At 33.7% G+C, this 26,120-nt stretch overlaps 4 protein-coding genes and 1 pseudogene across 4 annotated transcripts; 4 read left to right on the top strand and 1 right to left on the bottom strand.

The window, feature by feature from the left end:
• Window positions 1-1,743: 1,743 nt before the first annotated feature.
• LOC124916375 (cysteine-rich receptor-like protein kinase 25) lies at window positions 1,744-3,694 on the top strand. The gene is made up of 5 exons (XM_047457090.1): window positions 1,744-2,602; window positions 2,682-2,834; window positions 2,922-3,046; window positions 3,158-3,368; window positions 3,456-3,694. The coding sequence occupies exons 1-5, from the start codon at window positions 1,744-1,746 to the stop codon at window positions 3,692-3,694; spliced, it is 1,587 nt and encodes a 528-aa protein (XP_047313046.1).
• Window positions 3,462-4,338, top strand: LOC124916374 (cysteine-rich receptor-like protein kinase 28). The gene is made up of 2 exons (XM_047457089.1): window positions 3,462-3,939; window positions 4,033-4,338. The coding sequence occupies exons 1-2, from the start codon at window positions 3,769-3,771 to the stop codon at window positions 4,336-4,338; spliced, it is 477 nt and encodes a 158-aa protein (XP_047313045.1). The 5' UTR covers window positions 3,462-3,768.
• Window positions 4,339-5,283: 945 nt separating this feature from the next.
• On the top strand, window positions 5,284-25,850 carry LOC124913917 (cysteine-rich receptor-like protein kinase 10). Its single transcript, XM_047454354.1, has 8 exons — window positions 5,284-5,621; window positions 5,706-5,858; window positions 5,951-6,138; window positions 6,206-6,416; window positions 6,490-6,727; window positions 6,809-6,962; window positions 7,039-7,335; window positions 25,794-25,850. Exons 1-7 carry the CDS (start codon window positions 5,291-5,293, stop codon window positions 7,333-7,335), a joined length of 1,572 nt encoding a protein of 523 aa, XP_047310310.1. The 5' UTR covers window positions 5,284-5,290; the 3' UTR covers window positions 25,794-25,850.
• On the bottom strand, window positions 7,360-17,924 carry LOC124916373 (annotated as a pseudogene).
• LOC124913915 (cysteine-rich receptor-like protein kinase 25) lies at window positions 23,237-25,895 on the top strand. Its single transcript, XM_047454352.1, has 7 exons — window positions 23,237-24,045; window positions 24,160-24,312; window positions 24,408-24,595; window positions 24,660-24,870; window positions 24,948-25,185; window positions 25,267-25,420; window positions 25,497-25,895. The coding sequence occupies exons 1-7, from the start codon at window positions 23,286-23,288 to the stop codon at window positions 25,791-25,793; spliced, it is 2,001 nt and encodes a 666-aa protein (XP_047310308.1). The 5' UTR covers window positions 23,237-23,285; the 3' UTR covers window positions 25,794-25,895.
• Window positions 25,896-26,120: the final 225 nt, after the last annotated feature.

Raw genomic sequence — 26,120 nt, 5'->3', positions numbered from 1 at the left:
TGAATGTAAAATATAAAAACAAAACTCTAGAGATTGTAATGACTTAGTCAATGAGAGAATAAAATATGATCTAGCTACAGTGTCAAGGATATTTCTCATGAACATAGAACAAGTGAAAACATTTGATACATGATACATCAAATTCATCGGATATAACAATAAATGTAAGATCTTGATTAAATATAACATGTATAATATAACCAAATTTCAATTTATGTAAAAAGACAAACTGAATCTGATTTGTCTTTTTATATACTGATGCTAATTAATGTTTCAATCAACTTCATCCTTAATTAGTATAATCTAAGAAGAAGTTGTTAAAGGCTAGGACATGCCCATTGCAAATGATTTATGTTAAAAATATAGAATTAAATTCAAGATCAGTTTTCCATCCAAATTAACTTTAGAGAAAATAATGAGTTTTAAGAAATTAATTATTGTTATTTAGATAGCATAATGTAAGTTTAGTAGTAGTTGGTAACACTTTACTTAGGCTTTCTATTTATAAAAAGTTTATATATGAAATGATCTCTAGTTTTACTTGGAAGATTTTATGGAATGTTATTAGCTTTAAAAAATATATATTATCACCATTATTTAAACCATTAAATCACTACTTCTATCCACTAAAATATTTAAACATTCTTACTTTATATTTAATAAATTTAAATAAAAGAACATTTTAGTGATTAAATTAATTAAAATTTTAAATAACTTACTTTTGTCTATAAATAAAATTTATTTCTGAATAAAAATTTAAAAAAACAAGAGGATCAAATAAGCTAGATATGGAGGTTGTTACAACTAGGAGCTTTGGGGCATTTAGTGTTGTTTACAGGTCCTAATATATGGGAAAAGGAACATGATCATGTTATTCTATCCTCATATATAGAGGAACAAAATAGTTATTTTTAAAATATATATTTTAATGTTTTGCCCGTAACACGTTGAGATTTGAAATGAAAGGCAAAATGAACAATACTCATGGAAAAAAAACTTAGACAATTCTGTGTGCGTCAAAGTCAAAGAAAAATAATAATGACAGACTTTATTAATTTGGTTAGGGCATAGTTGAATGTTTCTCTAAATAATTATACCGAGTGAACAAAAGTTTCATGATATGGACTAATATTTAGTTTTGATTTAATAATAAAAATAACACTCTTCCTGTTATTTAATTGATTTTTTCAGCTAAAAAATTGAAATATATTGTAAATAAAAAATTATAAGTTAATTGTTATACTTGAAGGGATATATCCAATACAATAAGTGTCGGACCATATAGAAAACAATAAAGAAAAATACACGGATTTACAGTAATTTAATCATATAAAATTTGACTACGTCCATTAATAACATATAATATTATTAAAAAAAATTATAACACACATTTATATAACACATTATCTAACTAAATATAAAAAATTGGACTAGAAATAATATACTTAAATCAAAACTTCAACTTTCTACTCTTTCTAGTTGAATCTTGAAATAAAGTATAACAAATATCCATTAAAAAAACCCTCAAATTATAAGATTATTCAACAAATTAGAAGAAAATGCTCATTATTTGAAAATAATACATATTATATAATTGAAAAGAAGTCAAGAAAAGAAATAGAAAAGTAGAAAACAAAATGATGCGGACATCTATGGATGGACATGAAGGTGTGGAGAAACTCTTATTTGATAACCTTGTACTTCTTACTTAGCTGATGATTCTGTCTGTCAAAGAAGAAAGAGATGGCTCTTGGGCGAAACTTGTTCCCAATATTTATCGTCAGATCTCTTCTAATTCTAACTCTGAGTTTGGTGAGTGTCGCACAAGTTTTAGAAAACTGCGACAACGGTTATGGAAACTACACAAAGGGTAGTCGATACGAAGCGAACCTCAATAATCTCCTATCCTCTCTCCACTCCCACATCGACCCATTTGGATTCGCCAATTCCACCTCCTCCTCAGGCGAAGGAGATTCCTCCGACGACGACCCGGCATACGCACTTTTCCTCTGCCGGGGAGACATCGATCACGACTCCTGCACAAAATGCGTTAACGACACTGTTTCTAAGCTAACCACAACCTGCCCCGGTTACAAGCAGGCCTCGGGTACTTATGACGGTTGCATGCTGCGCTACTCCAACCGCTCCTTAACCGGTTCTGTTGCAGCCAACATATTTCTATACATGAAGTACCCTGTCAACGCCACAAACGTCGCCCAGTTCAACCAAGAATTGGGAGCGTTGATGACAGATCTAAGGACTAAGGCGTCAAAGGGTGGCTCAAGTCTCAAATTCGCAGCTGCCAATAAGACGATATCAGACTTTCAGACCCTTTACGGTCTGGTGCAGTGCACGCCGGATTTGACTGAGCAGCAATGTAATAACTGCTTGCTCGACAGAATTGCTCAGATTCCCGATTGCTGTGCCGGAAATACCATGGGTGGTGTGTTTGCCTGGAGTTGTTATATGCAGTTCCAGACCTCTCCATTTTATAATGAGACCAGGGTACTTGAGCGTTTATCTCCACCACCGCCTTCACCTGGAGGACAGGGATCCCCACCTCCGATACCCTCACCGCCGCCTCATCTCCCTGAACCAGCTGGTAATATATAACATTGATGTTAGAATTCTATATATATAACATTGTGAGTGACTGACCACGTCATTGAATGTACAATCAGGAAACAATAATACTAATCAGTCCACGCTGAGAAGAATTGTTGCTATTTCTATTTCAACCGTTGTGGGATTCATCTTCATCATTTTTCTCTGCTTCATCGTGATCATCAAGAAGAAGATGGCTGTCATGTCACCAGATCAGAAGCCTGACTCATGTAAGATTATTATCTACTACACTAAAAAGGTCTATTTTATACTTTAATAATGTTGAGTAGGTCTATTGACTTCATTTCAATTTTAAGCTATGAACGATGATACGAGTTCAACTGAAACCATGCAATATGAATTCAAAACAATTCAAGAAGCTACCGATGATTTCTCCGATGCCAATAGGCTCGGACATGGTGGTTTTGGTGTTGTTTACAAGGTCTGTTTCTCTGTCTGTCTCTTATAATGTATGTACGTATTTCTATTCAAATTAATGTTTTAACTATATATTTCATCATCATATCATGTTTTGTTTATATATTAATTACAGGGTAGGCTTTCCAATGGCAAAGAAATAGCTGTAAAAAGGCTTGCCGAGGGATCCGAACAAGGAAAAACAGAATTTAAGAATGAGATTGTGTTAATGAGTAGGCTAAATCATCGCAATCTCACTAAACTTCTCGGCTTTTGCTTGCAAGGAAAGGAACGCCTCATCGTCTACGAATTCCTACCTAATAGGAGCCTTGATCATTTTATTTTCCGTAAGTTAAGCTTTTCTTTTCATTTAACATATATGGATGTGTTTCGTTAGCTAATCTCGTATCATTTATAACCAACCATATATACAGATCCGGTGAGGCGAATGCTGCTAAACTGGGAAACGCGATACAATATTATAGTTGGTGTTGCTCGAGGACTTGTCTATCTTCACGAAGGTTCGAGTATTACGATTATTCATCACGACTTAAAAGCCAGTAATGTACTGTTAGACGAGAAGATGAATCCGCGTATATCAGATTTTGGCATGGCAAGATTGTTTACAGTGGATAAAAGTCTAGAAATTACAAAGAAGATTGCGGGTACATAGTAAGTATTAATTTATATGTTTGAGTTAAAATTAATTTTTCATTTAAAATGATAGTGTATTTAAATGATTAATTAATGTTTTATTTTAGCGGGTATATGGCTCCAGAGTTTGCATATTATGGACAATATTCTATTAAAACGGATGTATTTAGTTTTGGCGTATTGATTCTTGAGATTGTTACCGGTAGAAAGAATAGTTCTTCTAACGAGAGTGAGAGCTCATCATCAGAACATTTGTTGAGTTATGTAAGTATATTAATGAACTTGAATTAATCTAGAATGTTCAATTTATATATAATTGGACACATGTGATTATTTGATTATGTTATAAATGTGTAGGTATGGAAGAAATGGAGAAAAGGGAAGATGACTAACATAATCGATAAAACAATAAGTGAGGATGGTTCAAGAGCCGAAAAGTTGCGATGCATTCATATCGGGTTGTTATGCGTTCAAAAGGCGGTGTCGAAACGACCGACCATGGCTGCGGTCATGCTAATGCTTAATAGCTATACCGTGAGTATGTTAGTTCCTTCAAAACCTGGATTTCTGATGGATGATGATGTTGTTAGCACTCCTTCTCCACCGGACAAAAATGATCAGACCATTAACCACGTTTCATTTACGGACCCATATCCTCGTTGATCATGCATATCAACTTGTGACGGTCAAAACATTTTTTTTTTTTTTTTTTTTTTTATAAAAACATCTAAATGTGTTAACATTTGGAACATGCTTAGAATTTTAATTTAATTTAGACCTTTCACTATCCTAACAGATGACCGTATCTCTAACGCTGAACTAAACTATTTTTTTAAGATTCAAAATTATATTTATTTTGTCCATTTGTTTATTTAGTCCTGACAAACATACCAAAACACCATCCTAATGGCACACACCTCAATCAAACAAAGAAAAAAGAAAAGGTGTAGAATCGTCCAAATCAAAGAAACAAAAAACACTATGATATAATCGAAGACTAACTAACGTTAACAAATAAAATAATTAGAGTATAAGCAATTGATATATTCAAGTCAAAAGAAGCAGCTGAGTTTGGTTGAAAACAAACCAACAATTATTATTAGATTCTCATCATTTAGCTTCTTGTTCTTCTTCTTCTTCTTCATCGTGATCAACGCTACCTGAAAAATACAGATTTTCTTCATCAAAACCCTCAGTCATCATGCAGCTTTGCCTTGTTATTATTATGATTCTGGTATACAATATCCCCATCTCTGTCAATAGTCAGAATCAGAACACGAACGTATATAGTTACCACTTCTGTGCCGCCAATGAAACAGCCGATGGCAACAAATTTAAGACCGATCTCACCGCTCTACTCGATTCTCTTTCTTCCAAATCTCTCTCCCAGAGCTTCTACAATGAATCATCCGCTACCAACACCATCTCCTCCCTCTATCTCTGCCGCGGCGACGTCACTCTCCAAACATGCCAGAATTGTGTCTCAACGGCGATTCAGGATATCAAGAACCGCTGCCCGTTTGAGAGGCAGGCAGTTATCTGGTACGATGAGTGCATGCTAAGGTATTCCAACGAAAGTTTCATTGGAAAGATGCAAATAAATCCTGGGTTTCTCATGTGGAATGTTAACAACAATACTTCTCCTAACGAACCGGATTCCTGGGCTTTGAGTCTGGTGGATCGTCTGGTCGCCGAGGCTCCGGTAACGGAGACGATGTTCCGGGCAGATGTTTTGGTGATTGGAAATGGAACTGACCAGACTCGATATTCTTTGGTTCAGTGCAGCAGAGATATAAGTGTTGACGATTGCAGGACTTGTCTTAGGCTTATGACGAATCAAATTCAGGGTTGTTGTCAGGGGAGAAAAGGTTGGAGGATTTTGACTCCCAGTTGCAATATCAGATACGAGGAATACAGCTTCTTCACCACTCCAGATCCTCCTACAGGTAAAGACCCAACTGACTGTGGTGTCCTGTTTTTGCCCAAATATGGTGTGTGTTTGTATGGTTTATTCATGGTTTGTTTGACAGGAAACACAACCAATAACACAACCAACTTTTCAAAAAGAAAGAAGAACTCAACCAAGATTATACTTTCCATTGTTTTACCCATAAGTGCAGTGTCCATGGTTGTCTTCGGATTCCTCTTTTACCGTTGTAAAAGTATTAGAAAAGACAAAGAAAGTATGCTTCTTCACTTACCACACATATCATGTACATGTATAAATTGTAGTAGTAGTAGTAGAAGAGTTACAAAACGTCTCTAATTTGTTCAGATCTAGGGAGAAGCCAAGAGATCTTAATGAGTAATGATTATACGGATGAGGATAGAATGGACTTGAAGGATGGAGATGACGGTGCTGGAGAGATACACTTCTTTGATATTTCTACCATAGAAACTGCTACTAACAATTTCTCTGCTGCAAATAAGCTTGGACAAGGCGGATTTGGACCTGTTTACAAGGTAAACTAGTTGAAATTTGATCATAGTTAAATTCGATCATAGTTAAATTTGCATCAAATTCTCTCAGGGAACACTGGTTGATGGAAAGGAAATAGCAGTTAAGAGGCTGTCAAGGAATTCGGGTCAAGGAGTTGGGGAGTTCAAGACTGAAGTGAGGTTGATAGTGAAGCTTCAACATCGAAATCTTGTCAGGCTATTAGGTTGCTGCATCGAGCGACAAGAAAAGCTCTTGATTTACGAATACTTGCCCAACCTAAGTCTTGATGCCTTCTTATTTGGTTTGTTTCTGCACATGATCTTCTTTGTTGAGTAGTATAATATTCTCCTAAATGGTTGGTTGTCTTCTTTCAGATGCTACAAGATCTCGAGAATTGGATTGGGCTAAACGGTCGAATATAGTCAATGGTGTGGCGAAAGGTCTTCTTTATCTGCACGAAGATTCTCGGCTGAAAATCATACACAGGGATCTAAAAGCAAGCAACATCTTGCTGGATGCCGATATGAACCCAAAGATATCAGATTTCGGCACTGCCAGGATTGTTGGAGGCAACCAAATTGAAATCAGCACACAGCGAATTGTCGGAACATAGTAAGGATTATTTTCAAAAAAGCAAATTCTGATGTTTTTTTTACAAAATCATGAACGGTTGGTAACTTTGTCTAATGGCAGCGGGTACATGGCACCGGAGTATGCAATGGAAGGGATATTTTCGATCAAATCAGACGTTTATAGTTTTGGTGTTTTGTTGCTCGAGATCGTGAGCGGAAGGAAAAATTCAACAGCTTTTGGTCAGACGCCGCATGTCCACAACTTATTATCACAAGTAAGTCATTAATTATCGAGTTTACCTATCCATTGGTCCAAAATAATAACTCAATTTGGATTTACAAACTGATCAGGCATGGAAGCAGTGGAATAGTGGGAAAATTGAGGAGTTGATAGACGGGACAACCGTAGAAAGTTGGTCGATAGAAGAGGCAGTTAAATGGACTAACATTGCGTTGTTGTGTGTACAAGAGAATCCCGAAGCCCGACCCACAATGTCCTCGGTTGTTCTCATGCTTGGAAACCAATGGACAAGCCTTCCTCGACCTGTGGAAGCACCGTTTTCTGTTGGTCGGTTTTCAGCGTCAACTGGAGCCGAGACTGTATCTATCAGTTCGTCGCATCAAACTTCTACTAGCAATTCAAACTAGGTAGTGAAATTAGAATTAAATTTGTAATTTAAACATGACTGATTGTAAATGTATTGAATTCAGAGCAAATAAATGTGTCATTTAACCGACCAGCAGAGCTAGTATTGCTGCTGCTACTGTTAATGTTAGAAGAACTTACAACTAAAATAAATCTCCCATAATCATTATCAAAGATGCAGAGTTTTGGGGGATGGGCCTGAAAATCTTGTAGCAGTGGTCCATGTACCTTGGATGCTCGGATGTTTGGTCTTGAGCTTCAGCACTTTTCTGCCCAATCCATTTCGTAGCTTCGTTGCATAATCAAGTATCTCTTCTGGTATCGTGTTTTTAACACAGACAATCTTTTGGTTCTTGTTCCCTGCACAAAATAATATTATTAGTGAATCTTATCTTACTAAACAAAGGCAACCCTATTAGGAAGAAGAAGAAGAAGATGGCTTTTGGGTTTATAGAGGGGTGAGTTGTCACTGAAGAAGCTAAACTCAAATGTGGATGTTGGCGGCGAATGAGCTCCGTTGGCATTTCCAGCTGAGGGTTGCTCTCTCTAAATTTGGGAAGTTGAGATTCTATGAACGCCCTTTTCAAAAGGATGACGAAAGTGGTATCGATCAGGATAGGTTACGATTTAACAACAAACAAACAAAGTAGATTGATTATGAAATGGAGTAAAATTAAGTGAAGGGGGAGAAGAATGCAAAGTGCAAACATGATGCTCTGCTGCTGCCTCCCCAGTCGCAGTAACTTTACAATAAGCTTCTCAAGTTGCCAAACACCTCTTAAAGCCTCAAAATAATCATGATGGATTAATAATTATATGATTTCAAACTACTGTGTTTACTTTCTCAAATTAACCTAATAACTAACCTATGTTGATTTATTCCTAAACTAACCTAGTTTACTATTCAAATTCAGTTTTTTATTTTTTATTTTTTATTTTTTTTACATTTCAAATTTATTATATATATATAGATATATATATTTAAATTATTATTTATATTTTGATATATATTTTAAATTATTATTTTTATAAATTTGATTATTTATATTTTGATATATAATTTAAATTATTTTTTTATAAATTTAATATATATATATATATATATTTACATTTCAAATTTATTATATATATATATATTTACATATATATATATATACGTGGCAGTATGATTTTCCCATAAATTTATTTTTTTTACTATTCAAATTATTATTTATATTTATTAGGTTGTCTTTTATTAAAATAATTTTGACAACTTTTTATTGTGATATAATTTCACAATAAAATTTTTATCAATTTTTAGTGTGTTGTCTTCCTAAAAATATGTCTTAAGTTAATGAAACATTAAATATTTATATTAAAATATAAATAATTAAATTTATAAAAAAATAATTTAAATTATATATCAAAATATAAATAATTAAATTTATAAAAATAATAATTTAAAATATATATCAAAATATAAATAATTTAGTTTATATAAATAATAATTTATATATATATATATATAATAAATTTGAAATGTAAAAAAAAATTTAAAAAAAAAAAAAAATGAGTTTGAATAGTAAAGTAGGTTAGTTTGGGAATAAATAAACAAACTAGGTTAGTTTGGGAAAGTGAACGCCAAACAAAGTTACTTTGGAAACTGTTCTGATCCATTACCTTTCCAGGTTTTCGTTAGAAGATTTTGGCCGGAAAGAGATAGACAAGGGAGGAGATGATGACGGTTGTGCTATCTAAAACTCGCGGATCGGAAGACTCACTCCGATTTCTAGCGGGTGGTGGATAAACGGGTCATATGTATTATTTATACTCCATTTGGTTATGAGTATTAGGTAAATGGAATGAGCCCTATAAGTAGGGATGACAATAAAGCGGTTCGAGACAAGAATGTAATTATTATTCTCGTTCTGTTTTTATTTCGAGAATTTTTTACTACTATTCTCGTTCTATTCAGTTTTGAGAATTCCTCGTAGGGGCGGACACCGTTTATACCATATTCTCATAAATAAATAATTTTTTTATATATAATCAAATTATATAAACAATTTTTCTAATATAATATAAATTGTAATATATTAAAAAATTGTAATATTATAAAAAATAAACTTAAAGCTCGAAAAAAAATATATATTGAAGATTTTATATATTTAATTGTGTTTTTAGTATTTTGGGTATAATTGGGGTGAAATCGGAGTGATTCGGTGCGGGGGACACAAATACCATTCCCGGTCAACTACCGATCAAACCGGAGAAAATCGTCTCAAACGGTGCAATTCAGTTCAGTTACCGCGGGACAATTTCAAATTATCATCCTTATGTGTAAGGGAGTATTAGTTGTATAGATGTATTGAGAGATATACATTATTTGTGTTTGTTGAAAATATGAAAAGAATATAAATTATATAATTTTTATTATTTTGTGTTTGGTTGCTGATATAAGAAAGTAGTACAAAAGTATAAAAAAATTATTTTATTATTTTATATAAATTATTTTTAATTATTATTTTAATATTTATTTGATAAAGTTTATTGTTTTATTTATTTAATTGTATGTGATGAATGAAATGTAAATAACTGTTTATAGTCATTAGTTTCTTATATTCTTATTCAAATCAATGAATTGTAAAAATTGTTTATAGTTAAAAGTTACAATAACTGTAACCATCAAGAAAATGCAAATTACCCTATACCATCCTACATTCTAGTAGGTCAGCATTCTATGGCGATTCTAACTCCGATAGATGTTGCAGCACAAACCATGAGGATCATGAGAGTTAAGTCATGTAGAGCCTCCCAAACAAACATCCAAAATGGTTTTCAAGACTTTTTAATTAAACAGTTGAAACCATAAGCCTTCTACTTGCGAGATATGTCATTGAAATAATTTCATCTACCAGATAGACATGGAGTTATGCAATATCCCTTCCAATCATTCTTTTGAATCTAGACCCTTAATCTCATGCTTACGGATAATAGAAGTTAATAGGTCGGGTTCAATCTCAAAATCAGCTTGTGTTGCTAATAACTCAGTTGGTGTCACTTCGGCAAGTGAATGAAACAGGAAGATAAAGGAGAGTGAAAGAGAGTTGAAATAAGAAGATGAAGAAGAGAAAAAAAAAATGGTATTAATGGAATAAAAGTTTTAGTAAAGGCTTGTAACACCAATTACAATTTTATACGTAATATAAAGTATAATTTATAATTTATTTATTTACTATATATATAAAATTTTAAAACCAAATACCTTAAATTTACTGTAGGTACAATTATATTGTATCTGTAGTCTTATACCCAACCAAACGGAGGCTTAATTTATGTTAAATAGAGTGAATGCTTATTATATATGTACGTACATTATTCATCGACACCCATTATTTTTAGGAAGATTTTTCATGATATAACAAAAACGATGATGACCTTTAAAAAATAATTTTTCAAATACAATTGTGATGCGGTGCGAGTCGAAGAGGCGTTTATGCGAAAGTTGCAGCATCCGAAAATATCTCGCAAGTGTCAGATTTCGACGATTGCCTAGTGTTTTTCGGGCGGAAACGTTTAGGGGCTCAAAATCGCATTTTTTATTAGTTTCGGGTGTTTTTTGCAATTTATTAAAAGTTGTTTATTTCTTTTGCAAGCTAGGGTTTGAGTATTTAAAGGATCTTAAAACACTTTGTTAGGAAAAAAAAGATTATTAATCAGAAAACGAGGTTTCCTCAATATCTATCAATTTCGGTATTCGTAAGAATCAACGAATCTTGATAAAGGTTCATCCTAGCCACGCACGCTGCATCAGTTGGTATCAGTTTCCAGTCGACCCTGAGGTATGCCGCCCCGAAGACAGCCGCGCAACCCTACCCCTGGTGCTGATGATGGTGACCTTGCTGAGTTGCGACGTGAAAACGCTGAGTTTCGCCGTGATAACGACGATTTGAGGCGGCAGGTTGAATGGTTGACGCAACGGATGGATGCATCTATGCACATGCACCACCCTGAAGATGATGTTACGATGACAGATGAAAACCCTCTCGGTGGTCTTCGGAATCGATCCCCTGAACGCCCCAATCATCGCTGGGAGCAGACTTTCAGGGTGGACATCCCTAAGTTCGATGGTAGTCTATCACCGGAAGAGTTTATTGATTGGCTTTCTCAGGTTGAAGAGATTCTGGATTTCAAGGAAGTTCCTGCAGATCGTCGTGTACCCCTTGTTACGATCCGCTTACATGGTCGTGCACAAGCATGGTGGCAGCAGTTGAAACAGACACGTGTTCGTCATGGTAAGGCAAAGCTCACGAATTGGGACAAATTCAGGAAGCATATTAGGGCTGCGTTTCTACCATATAATTACGAACGTAACCTGTACCAGCGGTTCCAGAATCTTCGTCAGGGTTCTCGTTCCGTGGATGACTATTCCACTGAGTTTTACACCTTTGTGGCTCGTGTTGACCTGTCTGAGTCCCCTCTCCAGTTGGTTTCTCGCTATATTGGTGGCCTTCGCCTCCAGTTGCAGGATATTTTGAATATGTTTGATCCATTGACTGTTTCTGAGGCACATCAGCGTGCTTCACAGGCTGAGAAACAGCTAGCCAGGCGCGGTTCGGGTAGCTTTGGAAAACAGGTTGTCCCCACTAGTGGCATTGGTTCTTCTTCCCAGTCGGCCCATCCCACCCCAGCCCCCCCTCGCGGCACTACAGCCCCCCCGCAGGGACGTCCCGGTGGCTTGCGTTGTTTCAATTGTGGTGAAGTTGGCCATCGCCAAGCAGAGTGTCGCAACCCAAAGTCCACCAATCGTGGTCTTTTTACTGAGGTGGATGATCCTGACTCTACTCTTCCTTCAGATTCAGCCCCAGTGTATGATGTTTATGATGATGAGGCAGCGGAGGAGTATGTTTCTGGTGATGTTGGCCCCCTTTTGGTGATTCGTCGATCATGTTTAACCCCTCGTGCTCCTGACAACGAGTGGTTACGCAATAATCTGTTCCATTCCACTTGTACCATCGGTGGCAAAGTTTGCACCTTCATCATTGATGCTGGGAGTTGTGAGAATGTGATTTCTGAGGTTGCAGTTTCGAAGCTGGGTCTGTCCACTGAACCTCATCCCAAGCCTTATCGACTGTCCTGGCTGAGTCAAGATTGTGTTGATGCCAAATCAGCCCAAGAAGGGTGCTGCCCCCACTCATCATGCGTCCCCCCTGCCACCTTGTTGTCTCGGGGTCCTTTTCAGACCGCCATGGTTGAATCTGGCATGGTGTTTGCTCTATTTTGTTCGCTGATTACCTGTGGTGCTAGTTTTGAGGTTCCTATTCCAGTGCAGCCGCTGTTACAGGAGTTTGCAGATGTTTTTCCTGAGAATTTGCCTTGTGCCTTGCCTCCTTTGCGTGATATCCAGCATCACATTGACTTGGTTCCAGGTGCTGCCCTACCCAACCGTCCTCATTACCGCATGAGTCCCAAAGAACATGACGAGTTGCGTAGACAGGTAGAGGACTTGCTGACTAAGGGACACATTCGAGAGAGCCTTAGTCCCTGTGCTGTCCCGGCCCTTCTTACCCCAAAAAAGGAAGAGTGCTGGCGTATGTGCATTGATAGTCGTGCTATCAACAAGATTACAGTGCGTTATCGGTTTCCTATTCCCCGGTTGGATGACTTGTTGGATCAGTTGGGTGGTGCTTCTGTGTTTAGCAAACTGGATTTTGTCCTTGGGCTGCCACGTACCCAGCGTGGTTCTGATTCGATTTTTGTGGTGGTTGACCGATTCTCGAAGATTACAGTGCGTTATCGGTTTCCTATTCCCCGGTTGGATGACTTGTTGGATCAGTTGGGTGGTGCTTCTGTGTTTAGCAAACTGGATTTTGTCCTTGGGCTGCCACGTACCCAGCGTGGTTCTGATTCGATTTTTGTGGTGGTTGACCGATTCTCGAAGATGGTTCATTTCATTCCCTGCAAGAAAACCTCTGATGTTGTGGTTGTTGCACAGTTTTATTTCAGGGATGTGTATCGCCTTCATGGACTTCCTGCCTCCATAGTTTCTGATCGGGACACTCGCTTTGTGAGTCACTTTTGGAGGAGTCTTTGGCGTTTGGTTAATACTCAGCTGAATTTTAGCAGTGCCTATCACCCGCAAACTGATGGCCAAACTGAAGTTGTTAATAGGTCTTTGGGGAACCTTCTGCGCAGTTTAATTGGGGATCATCCTAAGGCTTGGGATCTGAAGCTGCCTCAGGCCGAGTTTGCTCACAATCATGCTGTTAATCGCTCCACTGGTTTCAGTCCTTTCCATGTGATTTACGGGCTGTCTCCGCGTGCTCCTCTTGATTTGTTAGCGCTGCCCAGCAAGGTGCGTCCTCATTCCACTGCTGCGGATTTTGTTGGTCAGTTGGCTCAGGTTCATCAGACCACTCATGACCGCTTGGTTGCTGCTACTGCCAAGTACAAGGAGAAGGCTGATTCGAGAAGGCGTGCTGTTGATTTTGAAGTTGGTGACTTTGTGTGGGCTATTCTGACTAAGGATCGTTTTCCAGCTCATGAATATAGCAAGCTTGCTGCTAAGAAGATTGGTCCTATTGAGATTGTGGAGAAGATCAACCCCAATGCTTATCGTTTACGCCTTCCCAGCCATGTGCGTACCTCTGATGTGTTCAATGTGAAGCATCTTGTTCCTTTTGTGGGTGAGTCTTCTTCTGATGAGGATGATGCGGTTCCAGATTCGAGGACGAATCTTTTCTACCCTGGGGGGAATGATGCGGTGCGAGTCGAAGAGGCGTTTATGCGAAAGTTGCAGCATCCGAAAATATCTCGCAAGTGTCAGATTTCGACGATTGCCTAGTGTTTTTCGGGCGGAAACGTTTAGGGGCTCAAAATCGCATTTTTTATTAGTTTCGGGTGTTTTTTGCAATTTATTAAAAGTTGTTTATTTCTTTTGCAAGCTAGGGTTTGAGTATTTAAAGGATCTTAAAACACTTTGTTAGGAAAAAAAAGATTATTAATCAGAAAACGAGGTTTCCTCAATATCTATCAATTTCGGTATTCGTAAGAATCAACGAATCTTGATAAAGGTTCATCCTAGCCACGCACGCTGCATCAAATTGTCATGGATCGACATTGATCTGTGATTATGGAATTTGGAGTTCGACCAAACATAAATGTCAACCAAGTTGCGAACAATCAAGTGAAAGACTCTGAATCTTCATTTGATAATAAGTCACATTCAAGTAAAATTGATTGACCATGATTAATGACTCCTACAAATAGAGCAAAGGGCATGTGAAAGCGATTAATCAAATATGTTGTATCAAAAGTGATAACATCAGAGAAATACTCATAGTCAGCTTTGCACCTTCTATTTGCCCAAAACACGTTTTTAATTCGTGATTTCTCGTTCAAATAAAAGAAATAGAAAAAGTTAGAGTTAATGTTTACATTCTTAAGAAATAATTATTAAGTTTTTCAACATCTCACTCTCTAACCTCAGTCTTCGAGTTTTCGTAATGTAATTTATACATGCTCTCTCATCAAAAGACAAGTTATGATACCCTCCAACATCCACCATAAATTATTGAAAACTTTTGACAATGTTATTTCAGCTTCATCATTTAAATTTAATCTTCTATTTGTATTTTTGTCTATTAATTTGTAGGATCTAATATGTCGTATCTTCATAGGGCTTAATGTATGGTTGTGTTCAAAACATACATTTGTTATCACAAAATCTTCGTCATTCTGAATTATTACATTAATTTTAATTTTAAAGTTTGTCTTAGTTGTATGTCTAGGTTGTAAAACATTTTTGGACCTCCATGCTTTCATATCACTCAATGGTGAAATATTTTTGTTTATCATCTTCACTATTTTGTTGAGTTATGGAGCCTACACTTATAATAAATTCTATATTGTTAATTAGAGTTTATTGAGTTTTCTTTTTTTGGTTTTGGGTTTGGGCCTGGCCAAAGTTATTTAGGTTTATTACATGAATGTTTACCCTATAAATATGTGATTATTAAGGGTTTACATAGAAAAGACTGAATTCTAGAGAGATAAAGTGTGAAGCAAAAACTCTGTATTCATTCTTCTTCTTCATAGTGAAATCTAGTGGTGGCTAAAGTGGATGTAGCTCAATTTGAGTGAACTACTATAAATTTGTGTCTTCTTGTGTTCTTCTTTCTTGCATTTTTACAGATTATTTCAAGCTGGTCGGATTTGGGAGATACAAATCCTAACATATTTGTGATACATACTTTGCAAATGTTGAATCTAGTTGATTGAACATATGATTTATAGAATTCACGAACTTCTTCTTGAGAGGAAATGACATTCCAACATTGAGAATTTGGCTATGAAAATTCATAATTAGTCCGAACTAAAAAATAAAAGTTTTATTTAAATAATCCACTGTATTATTAAAATAAACTTGAAAAAGAAGCTTTTTTGAAAGTTTTCTTATTGGCCATGTTCGGAACTTTTTAATGAAATTTAGAACTGAAAAGGAAGTTTTTTTAAAATAAAAAAAGTTATGAAATGATAATGTTCGGGACTTTTTAATGGAATTTAGAATTGAAAAGATGAAGTTTTCTTTCTTACATAAAAAAGTCCCGAGCATTGACTTATGAGGCGCTAAACATGAAATGCAAAACTGAATAATAAATTTTTTTCAACATAAAAAAATCTCGAACATGAATTTATGAAGCATTGAACATGACTTTATGAGGCGTTGAACATGGTTTTATGAGACACTGAACATGTATTTTAGAACTGAAACATTAAATTTTTTTAACATAAAATATGTCTCGATTATGGTCATGTTTGAGAATTTTTAATGGACTTTTTTCAACATGACAAGGGTCAAGTTTCTATCAACATAAAAAAGTTCCGAACATTGCTATGTTCGGGACTTTTTAATGAACTTTTTTTAACATAACAAGGAAATATTCGGCGTCAAAACAATTAAAATAAAGCAGTAACAAAATAATGTAGTAACACAATAACAATAAAATTTATCAAGCAAACTACAGAAGTAATAAAAACGGTACATTTCGGGTTCAACGGACGACTTGTTAAATGCTTCATATTTTGTGACGTTGTCTTTACTGGAAGAAGTTTGTTATCTATACAAAATAAAAACAAAAACAAATGTTTTGTGTAACTTAAACTGAAAAACCTACAATTTCGGCGATTTTTTTTTGTCTTTTTGAGCTCACACAATGAATAAATTTAAAGTTTTGGGTTTGAAGACGATTTTGGCTGGAGAGTTGAGAGGTATATAGATGATTTGACGACAATGAGCGGGAATTGAATTTAGACAAACAAAAAAATATTATTAATTTGTTTTTTAAATTTTTTTAATTTTTTTTTTCTCCTACATATGTGACATAACACCAAAGATTTATGATCTTACTTTGGTTATATTTTATCATGTCTCAAAAAAATAAAAAAATTATGCAAGCTCATTTACTTAATTAGTAAATCATCACACCGTAACCTTCATTACAGGACAAGGGCATGATTTATATTATTATTATTATTATTATTATTATTATTATTATTGTTATGAAGGTATACTTTATTTTATTTTTAGCCGTGATTAGGCAACAAAATTGTGAACGAAAACAATATCACGAACAATCTGACATGATTTTCCACTTATGCAGATAAATAAATAAAAAAATTATATATTTATCCTTATATTAAAATCTAAATTAATAAAATATATGATGAGGTGACCAATAATTAATCATATATGATAGTATTGATGCTATTCCTCCATATATTCGCATGTTTGGGGCAGGCCTCAGTTGTATTTAAATACTGAAATTTAAATAGGGTTGGCCCTTATTAGATATCATATTCATATATCCATTCCAATTGAATTGCAATTGGAAATGATGCATAAATTTGATTTTGATTCAGTTGACTTGTTTGCAAATGAATCATATATGAAATCTAATCAGGTACAACATGTCTAAACCAACATGTTTGACTAATTTACTTCAATAAACATGTTTAGTTTGGTATATATAATAAACATGCTAATATTCTATATAGAATAATTTAAAAAATAATAATATTAATACAGGTTGAATATATTTTGTCTGGTTGGGTCGTTGTAAGCTTAATTCTCTAGTTAGAAGGATTTACACGTTATTGATATAAATAAATATAACGGAGATTATTTTGAATTACTTTTCCATAAAATTAATAATAAAATAATGGATCTAGTTGTATATTAATTTAAACCTAACGAAGAAAAACTAAACAAATCTTCCTAGACTTATTAATTAGGCCTTGATTTGTCAAACACTCCTGTTTCTGTCGTTGATTCCTTGTGTTCCAACACAGTAAATAACTTTGTTGGGAAACCATTAAAAAAAATTGTATTTTTATTATTATTGTTGTGTTTTCATTTCAATATTTATTTTTTATTAAAAAAAATAAGAAGAGGAAATATATCTATGATTATGAAAATGGATCCATAGTCAACTGTATTTTATTTTTAATTTAAATCTTTGTGCAAATCCAAATTACTTACCGAAACAATTATATTCATAATATTCATGTTCAATTCATGAGTTGTTGCCCACAGAATAAGGAGACCGTCCATGAGCCGTGGTCAAAAAAAAAAAAAGAGTGTAAGTTAATAATTTTATTTCAGATCCTGAATTTATATACTTATATCAATAAAATATTTATATATATAATATAATATATTTATATATTATAAGAAAATTAATTTCTTTTAATATAAAAAGCTCCTCATCTTTATTTTTAATTTAAAATATTTTAAGTAAAAATTATAATTTAAAAAATATATATACATAAGAGAATTTTCAAACATAATTTTATTATCTAGAACAATTTGTTCCAATATGAGTCATATGACCCACCTTGATGGTATTTTTACCAACCTTCCAAGGAAAAAGTTATATTGTTTCATTAGAAACACTAATAAAAACTATATATTAAGTTATCTTCATATTCTTATAACATTTAAAAAAAAAAAAAAGTTAATAATACAAATTTTAATATAATAAATTATTTATCGTAAAAAATATTATTTTTTGAAAATATAATATAAAGACAAAAATAGAGTATCAAGACTTTTCCCGCATTCTGTTTCTATCATTATTGCCAGTGGGAAGCTCATTTAAAGATTTCATCGTCACCCATTTTTCTCCCAACCAGACTTAACTTATTAAACTTTAAAAAGTTAAATATTAATTTCTTAGATTTGATTTTTTTTTTTTTTTATATTCATTCTTGCACTTTCTCTGTAAATTAATGAAGGATTATAACCTTTCAAATCATTCAAAGTCTCTAGTCTTTATAACATTCTCATGGAAAAGTCTTTTTTTATAATCTATTACATGTGAATTAATTAAATATGTTAAAATTTATAAATAATTAGTCAATAAAAAAATAAATGTCACTATAATCCTTGTAATTAAATACCAAATAAATATTTTAAATTTTTCGATTGTTAAAATTTAAAAAGAAATTTTGAAATTAATAATCAAGATTATATGTTTTCAAAATTATTTGATGAATTTTAGTCAAATTAAATGTACAAAGAAATTCCTAATTAAATTGATTAATATTATGAGCCTATTTTAAATAGAATTGTAGTTGTGTTTAAATTATTTTTTTATATTAAATTTGTTAATATATATAATTAAAGTATATTTTAGACCAACATTTTATTTATATAAATATTTAAATTAAATATTAATAATAATAATAATTTTAATAAAAAAAAATGTGTTGTTTAATCTGAGATAATTTCTAAAATAAGAAAACTATTAAGGATACAATTAAAATGAGATAAAAACAAACGTTGGAGTTGAAGAAGAGATACTTGAACCCTCGTCGGAGTTCACACCGGACAGGAAGAAGAGATACTTGAACCCTCGTCGAAGTTCACACCGAATAGGTGTAACTCGTCAGGATTCGGTGGAAAAGGAAATCCTATGGGTTGGTTGGATTGCTTGTAGATCTGAAAATAATTAAATAATAAAATTTTGAACACCAAACACTGACATTTTTCTATATCTTCGTCTACCTTCTATCCTCACATTGGGTATTTTAATTCATTTGACTCGTCATTATCGACTAACATCTACCATTACTTTGGGCATTTTGTTCAAACTCATTTGTCATTATGGATCACATTTTATCCCCATTTTGTGCAATTTGATTCAATTCGAACTATTGTTTATTTAATCCCTCAAATTTACACTTACATATATTATCATCATCATTTTAATTTTAATTTTTATAATACCCTTATAAAATTTGCATCAACTAGGACACCATCATAGTCTCAAGTTTAAAATGTGAAGATTTTAATCACTACACTTGTTATTATTGAATTCAATTTATAATTTTATATATATATATATTTATATATATATATATATATATTTATATATATATATATTTATATAAACTCTGGATCCTTTTAATTAATTAGGTAAATAATAAATATGTAAAATGAAAGTATAAAAATTATTTTTTGTAATAAATTATTGGAAATTTGAATAAAATAGTAAGGTGAAAATATTTTTAAAATTTAATATATAATTAACAATTAATAAAATAGAATTATTAATGTATATATAAAAAAAAATTAAATCAAACAAAAATTTATATAAGATTTTAAAAAATAAATTAAGAAAAAAAGTTAAAATAATGACTATAATCCCAGAAAAAGTTTGAAGTTTAAAAATTTTTCAACATCGATTTACGAGTTAGAATTTATTTTAATAAAATATTATTTTAAAAGATTCATACAAATATATCACTAGCTTTTGAAAATAACCACAAAATAATTAATTTTTGATCAAATTTCAAATAATTTTTTAGATTTAAAATTATCAAATTAAAATTGATTTATAGAAATCTTTAATTAAAAATCAATTTAAAATAATTAATTTAAAAGACTATTCATTCAATAAAAAGTCGTCAATTAATTTTCAGTTTAATATCAATAAAAAATATACGTATACGTATTTTTCACTAAATTCTTTTTTTGTCCGTAGTCTGGTGATACTTTAAAAAGGCTTTCGCGTTATGTTCTCTGTACCCGTTAAAAACGGTCTCTATTTTATAAAATATTGACTTTTGAAAAATTAGTTGTATGACATTTTATTTTAACCAATTATTTTTCAGATCCTAGACATGCACACATTTTAATGATATTTATAAATTGTAAAAACAATATTTAAATGCGGGTATATGTAGTTGATTACGATGAAAATAAATTTTGTTAAAATATTCTTAAAAATATTTTGAACTCGTTTTCGTTTTTTTCATATTTTTAGAAAATGGTTTAGAGTCCTAAAATTACAAAAATAATTTTGAAATATACAAAATGAAACCAAATAGGCCCATAGACCGGTATTATCGGTCATGTGTGTGATTTCATCGTCCTAGGTCGGGACCCATCAGTTGAGGTGCAGGAACTCTCAATTGGGGTGTTAAAGTCATCATTCCTAGGTGTAGGAAACTCTCGGTCAGGTACGGGAGTCCTCGATCCTAGGTTAGTCTTGGGATAACTTTTTTCAGTCCTGTTAGTTCGAGAAAACAATGAAATCTCCATTAGTTGAGAAAGTCAATACATTCAAACATGGGATTGTTGTAACTATGTGGCAAGATCGTTCCAACGTCAAATGTTGCGACATATATTGTATGAAGTATCTATAAACATATACCATAGATGAAAAAAATGGAAGTGTGACATCACTATTAAAAATGTAAGTGTTAAACGTGTACTATTCATTTCTTGAATTATGTCCTTATATTTTTTTTGTGTGTTAAAGGCCCTGAAACTCGGAAGAAGTTGCGGATAAATACATTTACAAAATTCTAAGCTCCGAGCTAAATCAGAAAAGGGATGAGTTGCTAAGATAAATCAATGATTAGTAGTGAATAATTGTACAAACATTGAAATGGTTGTATTTGACATCGAATTAATTAATTTTAACAAATTTTGTTTTGGTGTCTTCTTTATATTATTATCATTTAATATGATCCAAACCACATCTTCAAAATATCTATAATCAGATTGCATCTTAGCATCAGCCCAAAAATATTTGTTATTAAATCGTCGACATCAAGTTGAATAGCAAAAAAATACTGAGATCTTCAATTTTCATTTCTTGCAAATATTTTAAGACACCCCAATCATAGAATCTCTTGTTCTTTTGGAATAAAATATAAATTGTCCCTCTCATCTGTCTGTTTCACAAAAGAGCTTGTGATGTCTTTGTAGGGATTCTCACATTAGATGCCATCTCATTTTGTAAACTTCCAGATGCATAAATATTCGGGAAGAATACCAATTTTACACACCAAGTTGTAAGAAGGTGTCAAATTTACTCATTAAGTATCAAAATTCTATTTATATATACTAACTTGTCAAAAAATGTCAAATTTATTTAAAATAACGGAAAAGTTAAGTTAAACGGAGTTAAAAATTTTGGCACATGTAATATTCGTCTATTTTTTATTTATATTACTTTAATTTTTTTTCATTCAAACAAAAACATTCAAATTTTTTCTTATCAATTTTTTCTCTCTCTTTACCCATTAACTCTTCATTTTCTTCTAACTGTTCATCTTCATCTCTTCATCTTTATAGATGATTAGTTCATTATTTCATTATTTAATCTTGTCTCTGCACGACTACATTTGACATATACATATTTTTTTTATCTTTTCCTCTTTCACCTTGTACATTACAACAAATAATCATGTCTAATAGTAAACCTGATTTGTCATCGTGTTTTCTTCTGCGCTTTATACCAAATCCGATTTCTTTGACATATGCTAAGTAGAATTCGAATGCATCTTCTTCTTTATCAAGTTCTTTACCGATTTGTGGTATGAATTATGCTGAAATATTCTTCAGAATCTGACAATTTGGCTTAAAATCTAATTGACGACGACACCGAGTAGATTCATTCTGATTTATAGATCATGAAAAAAAAACGAAGATTAATATGGAGTGAAAAGAGCATACATGAAAATAAAATAAAGCAGATTCGGGTGAAGAGAGCAAAACTTGTTTATTGTTCATCTAGTTGAATAATGCAATTAATGGTGAACTAAGTTTCACATTTAGCTACATTATTCACACGGGTGGACTCATAGTTGTTTGTTGAATCGGGTGAAATATAATTCACCCGGATGAACTATGCTTCACCCGATTCAACAAATAAGTTTCGGATGAATAAACAGAACATTAAAAATGTATAGTGATTGTCTGAAGAACCGAACCGGATTGTTGATCATTCTCGTTGTTGTTTATTTCCTGAATATTCATGAAATATAAGTACCTTGTTAATTTTCTAAACAAAACAAAACCTTTCGATTTTGTACAAAATAATGTTCAAAGCTTACCACATTGTAATAGATTTTCGGCAAAAGAGCTGGATTGTTTTTTTGGAAAAGAATTGGGTTGTTTTCGACAGAAAGAGAGAAATCGTAATCTAAATAAAATTGAAAGAGACGAGGACTAATATAAAGGAGTTGAAGTGATAGAGCGGGAAAAAAGATTTGGGTTAAAATTTAACGGGTCGAAACTCAGAACTGATTTTTTTTTAGACCCTGTGAATTTTATTAATTAAATAATAGAAGTTTATTGTCAGGGGACAGAAGAGTTCACATTTATGCGTAGAACCTTTCTTTGTTGTAACCACGTAATTATAATATTGAATTATTTTTAAAAAAATAAAATAATAATAATAATATTAAAATTAAATAAAGAAAATACAATTTAAAAAAAATGAGGTATAAATTGTATAACAAATAATAGTATAGATATTTAGTACGGCATACCATATTATGCCAAACATTCACATCTTTGAATTTTCTCATCATTTAGCTAGCTTCCTCTTCTTCATCATCATCGTGATCAACGCTACCTGAAAAATACAGATTTTCTTCATCAAAACCCTCGGTCATCATGCAGCTTTGCCTTGTTACTATTATTATGATTCTGGTATATAATAATATCCCCATCTCCGTCACTAGTCAGAATCAGAACACGGCCGTATATAGTTACCACTTCTGCGCCGCCAACGAAACAGCCAACGGCAACAAATTTAAGACCGATCTCACCGCTCTACTCGATTCTCTTTCTTCCAAATCTCTCTCCCAGAGCTTCTACAATGACTCATCCGCTACCAACACCATCTCCTCCCTCTATCTCTGCCGCGGCGACGTCACTCTCCAAACATGCCAGAATTGTGTCGCCACGGCGATTCAGGAAATCAAGAATCTCTGCCCGTTTGGGCGGCAGGCAATTATCTGGTACGACGAGTGCATGCTAAGGTATTCCAACGAAAGTTTCATCGGAAAGATGCAAATATATCCCCAAGTTCTCATGTGGAATTTTAACAACAATACTTCTCCCGACGAACCGAATTCCTGGGCTTTGAGTCTGTTAGATCGTCTGGTCGCTGAGGCTCCGGTAACGGAGATTATGTACCGGGCAGATGTTTTGGTGACGACGGTAGGTGGAAATGGAACTGACCAGACTCGATATTCTTTAGTTCAGTGCAGCAGAGATATAAGTGTTGACGATTGCAGGACTTGCCTTAGGAATCTGACGAGTCGAATTGAGGGTTGTTGTCAGGGGAGAAAAGGTTGGAGGATTTTGACTCCCAGTTGCAATATCAGATACGAGGAATACAGATTCTTCACCACTCCAGATCCTCCTACAGGTAAAGACATCTATCTCATGCATGCTCACCAAGTGACTGGATCGGAAATGCCAGTCCTGTTTTTGGCCAAATATAGTGTCTGTTTGTAAGGTTCATTCTTGGTTTGTTTGACAGGAAACACAACCAATAACACAACCAACTTTTCGAAAACAAAGAAGAACACAACCAAGATTATACTTTCCATTGTTTTACCCATAAGTGCAGTGTCCGTGGTTGTCTTCGGGTTCCTCTTTTACCGTTGTAAAAGCATAAAAAAAGACAAAGACAGTATGCCTCTTCACTTACCACACATATCATGTACATGTATAAATTGTAGTAGTAGTAGTAGAAGAAGAGTTACAAAACGTCTCTAATTTGTTCAGATCTAGGGAGAAGCCAAGAGATCTTAATGAGTAATGATTATACGGATGAGGATAGAATGGACTTGAAGGATGGAGATGACGGTGCTGGAGAGATACACTTCTTTGATATTTCTACCATAGAAACCGCTACTAACAATTTCTCTGCTGCAAATAAGCTTGGACAAGGCGGATTTGGACCTGTTTACAAGGTAAACTAGTTAAATTTGATCATAGTTAAATTTGATCTTAATTTTGCATCAAATTCTCTCTCAGGGAACACTGGTTGATGGAAAGGAAATCGCGGTTAAGAGGCTGTCAAGGAATTCGGGACAAGGGGTTGGGGAGTTCAAGACTGAAGTGAGGTTGATAGTGAAGCTTCAACATCGAAATCTTGTCAGGCTATTAGGTTGCTGCATCGAGCGGCAAGAAAAGCTCTTGATTTACGAATACTTGCCCAACCTAAGTCTTGATGCCTTCTTATTTGGTTTGTTTCGATCTGCACATGATCTTCTTTGTTGAGTAGGATAATATTCTCCTAAATGGTTGGTTGTCTTCTTTCAGATGCTACAAGATCTCGAGAATTGGATTGGGCTAAACGGTCGAATATAGTCAATGGTGTGGCGAAAGGTCTTCTTTATCTGCACGAAGATTCTCGGCTGAAAATCATACACAGGGATCTAAAAGCAAGCAACATCTTGCTGGATGCCGATATGAACCCAAAGATATCAGATTTCGGCACTGCCAGGATTGTTGGAGGCAACCAAATTGAAATCAGCACACAGCGAATTGTCGGAACATAGTAAGGATTATTTTCAAAAAAGCAAATTCTGATGTTTTTTTTACAAAATCATGAACGGTTGGTAACTTTGTCTAATGGCAGCGGGTACATGGCACCAGAGTATGCAATGGAAGGGATATTTTCGATCAAATCAGACGTTTATAGTTTTGGTGTTTTGTTGCTCGAGATCGTGAGCGGAAGGAAAAATTCAACAGCTTTTGGTCAGACGCCGCATGTCCACAACTTATTATCACAAGTAAGTCATTAATTATCGAGTTTACCTATCCATTGGTCCAAAATAATAACTCAATTTGGATTTACAAACTGATCAGGCATGGAAGCAGTGGAATAGTGGGAAAATTGAGGAGTTGATAGACGGGACAACCGTAGAAAGTTGGTCGATAGAAGAGGCAGTTAAATGGACTAACATTGCGTTGTTGTGTGTACAAGAGAATCCCGAAGCCCGACCCACAATGTCCTCGGTTGTTCTCATGCTTGGAAACCAATGGACAAGCCTTCCTCGACCTGTGGAAGCACCGTTTTCTGTTGGTCGGTTTTCAGCGTCAACTGGAGCCGAGACTGTATCTATCAGTTCGTCGCATCAAACTTCTACTAGCAATTCAAACTAGGTAGTGATTGTATAATGATGGACACAGAATTCAATTTATAATTTAAACATGTATGACTGATTGTAAATGTATTGAATTCAGAGCAAATAAATGTCATTCAACTAAGCAGGAGCAGGACTAGTATTGCTGCTACTGTTAAATGTTAGAAGATACAACTCAAACGTTTCTTTAAAAGTATAATAATAATAATAATGACTTTGTTTACCATTTAGTCTCTAGTCAACCACTAAAACTGGTCCCAGCCATCCCACCCCACCATAAAATTCAACTTGGATGTAGCGGGGAGAATTGTATTTGGTGTTACCCCGTTTCAACAAGTATTCAACA

This window comes from Impatiens glandulifera, chromosome 9, assembly GCF_907164915.1.
Source record: "Impatiens glandulifera chromosome 9, dImpGla2.1, whole genome shotgun sequence".
NCBI classification, from domain to species: domain Eukaryota; kingdom Viridiplantae; phylum Streptophyta; class Magnoliopsida; order Ericales; family Balsaminaceae; genus Impatiens; species Impatiens glandulifera.
The sequence above is the reverse complement of the archived record's forward strand: the minus strand, read 5'-3'. Positions and strand labels throughout refer to the sequence as shown.